This window comes from Sinocyclocheilus anshuiensis, unplaced genomic scaffold (assembly GCF_001515605.1).
Source record: "Sinocyclocheilus anshuiensis isolate Anshui unplaced genomic scaffold, SAMN03320099.WGS_v1.1 scaffold502, whole genome shotgun sequence".
Lineage (NCBI taxonomy): Eukaryota > Metazoa > Chordata > Actinopteri > Cypriniformes > Cyprinidae > Sinocyclocheilus > Sinocyclocheilus anshuiensis.
In genome coordinates this window covers 1,294,011-1,298,691 of record NW_015544194.1, presented here as the reverse complement: position 1 = coordinate 1,298,691, position 4,681 = coordinate 1,294,011, and the positions used below count along the sequence as shown (strand labels likewise).

Sequence of the window (4,681 nt, the reverse complement as noted above, 5' to 3'; positions counted from 1 at the left end):
TTGTAACACCATGTGTCCCAACCAGACATGACGCAATAAAAAAGTATCTTTTCCATGGAGTTTTTGTTCTAACCACCCGCGAAGGCAGCACGTGACAATAAAATGGTATCAGTCACTCACTTAGTGCTGGGCGGTATACCCGTTCATACCGAATACCGGTGTTTATTTTTGTTATGATATGAATTTTTAAAATACCGTTTGAACTTTTTGTCAGTATGTTATAAATAGAACGAGTCAGCAGTTTACTGTCGGGGATTTGTCGTGTCACGCCGCGCTGCTCGCGTCCAGTGTAGACACGACGTAAGTTAATGTAGCTTTCTGATGCTGCGTTTGAATTTTCATGCCACATTATTTGAAAATAGCGCGGGCCATATTTTTTCTCTCACGGGCCACCTATTGAGGAACCCTGCCCTAGAGGGTTAATAGTAAATCACCAAATTATTTCGTTTAAAGACTAAACAGAAATATGGGACGGATATCTAATTGCACAGACCACCGTAGATTATCTGATAAAACTATGAAAATGCAATAAAAGTAACTAAGATTGTTTTTAATGCCACACATAATCTTGCTTCAATTAGGGATTGTCAGAGATTATATAAAGAAGAGGCATTTACATATACACTGTGGTTACAAGACATTTGTGAAGTTATTTGTGAAGTCACAATGAGCAATAATAAAAACTGCTTGCTGTTGTTCCATGCCTGTCATAAATTCAGTTGCACTGCTGAAATCAAAGAAAAATCTCTTTATAGGCTTATGAGTTTGCTATTGTCTTACATTTTATATTCTGTCTCTCCATCTCCCACAAGGCCTTCTCCCCCAATTTAATAGTCTTAAAACTACAAAAACCTCAGCTAGAGTCCATTTCATTTCATTTCAGCTCAGTCTTGTTTTCATTAAAACTCTGGCTGTCATAATGTCACCAAAGTCAATAAGCCCATGAGTTTTACTGCCACAACATGGCACACAATCAACACAGATCCTGATTCCAGGCCCAAACCATCAAACTATTTTAATGTCTTTGATTGAAATAAGCACTGGACACAGACTCGGCTCAAGTCTCAACAGTCCTGTATACAGAGTGCCATTCATTACCAATCAAATTAGTTTTAGAGCCTTTAAAATTATTTCAATTGGAAGTAACATTTACAGCAGCCTTGTATGCACACTGTATAATCCATTTGCATTCCAAAAAGACTAAAGAATAATTTTATAGTAGGTAAGCTTAGGTTTCAGGCTTTTAGTTCTCCACAAATAAAATGATGCATCAGAGCTGCTGTTGTCATAAAACAGAGCCTGCATTGTTTCTTGTTGACTGTGCATAAGTATCAAAGCGTGAAAGAACTTACGTGCCTTTGCAGTATCAACACGGCTATAGATGGTTAAACGGATGCAAGAAAGATGAGACCAATACGGAATTATTATTACACCATCACTGAATGCTATAAATAAATATGGATAATTCTATTGAAACCAAAGAGGAGATTTTTCAAACTTTAATCTTATTTAACAAAAAAAAAGCAAAAAAAAGTTATCTATAAAAATGGTACTCACCAAAGGCTGATAAAAAGTCTGAAAAGACACTATATGGGCCCTGTCCCAAATGGCACCCTAAACCCTCGCGGTCTTCCTCAGTCCGCGAACGCGCCCGTGAACACCCTTTTGAATGCTAAAATGACAAATGGGACACCCTAAATGGGACACCCTACGGTCTCGTGGAGTTAACGTACACGCGCACACAGCGGCCATTGTAAGTCTGTAAGACCGCAAGTGCATATGAAGTGTTCCATTTGGGACAGGGCCATGTATGTGGTTCTAGCGGAATTTGCAGATAATTGGAGAGAAGAAAAATTCCCAAGTGTAAAAGCTAGCACTGATTACTGATCAGCTGAAATCTCATTTTAAAGGCAAACAGCACTACATCATGCTGTCATGAGGTAAATATCATCTGTACCTGCTAATCTCAAAGAGGCTGAGTTGTAGATGGCATCGTCCCGTAGCTCTTTCACATTCACCTTCACGCTAGAGATGGCATCCGGCCACACCCCATCTGACACTCGAACCTGAAAGTCATAACTCCCAGGAGGAGCGTTCTCCTTTATGATGAGGAACCCTGTCCGCTTGTTCAGGATAAAATAACTGTAGGTAGAAAAAAATAACAGGATTAAATATTAATTGTCTGACTGCATATTCGTTACTGTTCTTGTTAATACAAAATATACAACTCTAAACCCTTTTCAGAGAAGACCTTGCAAAAACCAACAGCCACTACATAACCAATAAAAAAGCCAAAGTGTAAATCAAAGAGATCAACAAACACACAATTCACTGTCATTGAAATGTGGCTAGAGTGAATGCTTTTCAATAAATGGTCAGAGTGGAAGCTAAGGGATGTTTCGAGGTTATGGAAAGGGAAAACCAGGGAATGAAGAAAATTAGAGGGTGAATTCTTGTGCTGCGAGTGTTTCCTTTTCTAGCATATTTTGAACGGCAGATGAATGGCACTGAAATATAGATTTCGCTGACCTCAAAATAACCTAATCTGAATCTGAACTGAAATTCCAAAACTGAAAAGCACAATTTATGAGTCAACTTCTGACCTCGGCTTCACATAAATACTTACACATGAGCTTGCTGAATGTACACTAAATGTGCACAGAAACTCTATAGAAAGAATGAAAGCAAACACATTCCAGTTACAAGCTAAATCATATTAAAGGGATAGTTCACCCAAAAATGAAAATTCTGTCATTAATTACTCACCCTCATGTCGTTCCAAACCTGTAAGACCTTCGTTCATCTTCGGAACACAAACACTTACTATGTTTATGGACCTTGATCGTGTTAGGATCCTTCCTGTCTATGGGAGGGTCAGAGAGCTCTTGGAATTCATCAAAATATCTTAATTTGTGTTCCGAAGATGAACGAAGGTCTTACAGGTTTGGAACGACATGAGGTTGAGTAATTAATGACAGAATTTTCATTATTGGTTGACTATCCCTTTAAGCTTCAATTAATTAATTCTTGTTTTGTTTCCTAATAGAGTAAAAATGTTGATCTATATTCTGTTTTTTATCTATATTCTCTTTATGAGTGTTCTCACATTATGTTGCGTGTACTGAAGGTTCTGAGAGAGCGAGAACTATGTGCTCAAGACATCTCAAGGCTGGCCCTGTCAGGATCATCTTATCATTGTATACACCTCTCCAGTAAAGTGCACAACTTCAATAGAGAAGAGCAAGAGAGGAAGACAGATGCTGGGATGTGGGAAGAAAGGGTTTGGCATTGTTCATAGAGATCCCCTGACCCTTTTAAATAACAAAAAGAGTGCAGGAAAAATGGGTAAGGTGCTGGGAGATGTGTATAAACATGCTAACCATGTAGAGGGGATGATGCAATGATGTGGACAGAAAGGAAAAGGATGTAGAAAGAAAGAGGAGTAGAGAATAAAATAGAAGAAGGTCTAATGTGTATATGCTGGTGTGTGTGTGTGTGTGTGTGTGTGTGTGTGTGTGTGTGAGAGAGAGAGAGAGAGACTCTGTGTCATATATGTGACATATATTTATATATACTGTATTTCAAAGGCCTACAACAGCAAATGAAATCAAAACCTACAAAGACACTGATCAAGAAAATAAATATAACAAACAATAGGATAAAAATGACAAACAATTTTCACGTTTTCCCCCACTAAATTCCCTTTTATTACTATGGAAATCATGATTTCTTTATTCTGCTCTTTCTGCACACACATACTGTACAGGCACACAGACGGAAATCTATATGCACACAGAAATTTTGCCCTATACATTACTTTTTCGATAATATAGTTTCACAACTGAAAAGCTACATGACATTTCTCAGTAGCTGTTTTTTAAGCAGGTAAACTTACAGCTTACAACTGTTAAACTCTCTCTCTTTCTGTTATAATCAATGGCTCAATCTCCTGTTACTAACACTAAAATGCCATTTTGAAATTATCAGCGGGGGCTAGTGTTGTCAAGAGTGACATTTTAAAAACATACATTTTTTCATTCGAGCGCTGTTAAGCCAATTCTTAAACACTGCTGATTGGCCAATGTGTTCATGTGCTCAACAGATAATCTGTGATTGGCTACAATGATCATCGCTTCACACTCTTCACCAAGCGCTCACACAGAAGCACACGGGAGAGTTTAAAAGCCGCATCTATCAGCAGGAAATGGACGTTTTTTACATTTCAGTACCGACTGGTACCGAAGTCGGTACTTTTGACAACATTAGCTGGTGTTTAACCTATCAAACTTGGGATGGGATGTGAAAGAAATTATTTCTAAACCCAAGAGTGTTTTAAGTCCAAAAACCTGACAAATGTCTTTTAATAACACATCTGAACAATTTCTTGAGGTGTGGTAACCATTACACAAGAGGGATAATCAGTAGTCTATTTGTAAGGAATAATCAACGACGAGCTGCTGAATAATTGATAAGAATAATGCACACCCGAGGTAACAACCATAACGCAAAGCAAAGCAGGTGTGCATTACTTTTAAACAATTCAACGGCTAGTCGTCAAATGATGAGCTGATTTCATTTATTTATAGTAACAGGTTAACAGATGATTCTATAATAAGAACTTTGACCATAGACCATAGAAACCCACTATAGCTAAATTGCAACATTAGTGTAAAGCTATCAA

At 37.9% G+C, this 4,681-nt stretch overlaps 1 protein-coding gene across 1 annotated transcript in view; it reads right to left on the bottom strand.

Moving 5' to 3' along the window:
* LOC107696606 (neural-cadherin) overlaps window positions 1–4,681 on the bottom strand; it is a 303,591-nt gene that overhangs the window by 117,677 nt on the left and 181,233 nt on the right. The window contains exon 19 of the mRNA XM_016497044.1: window positions 1,958–2,142. Within this exon, the coding sequence (XP_016352530.1) occupies window positions 1,958–2,142 (185 nt within the window). The remainder of the gene's footprint in view (window positions 1–1,957; window positions 2,143–4,681) is intronic.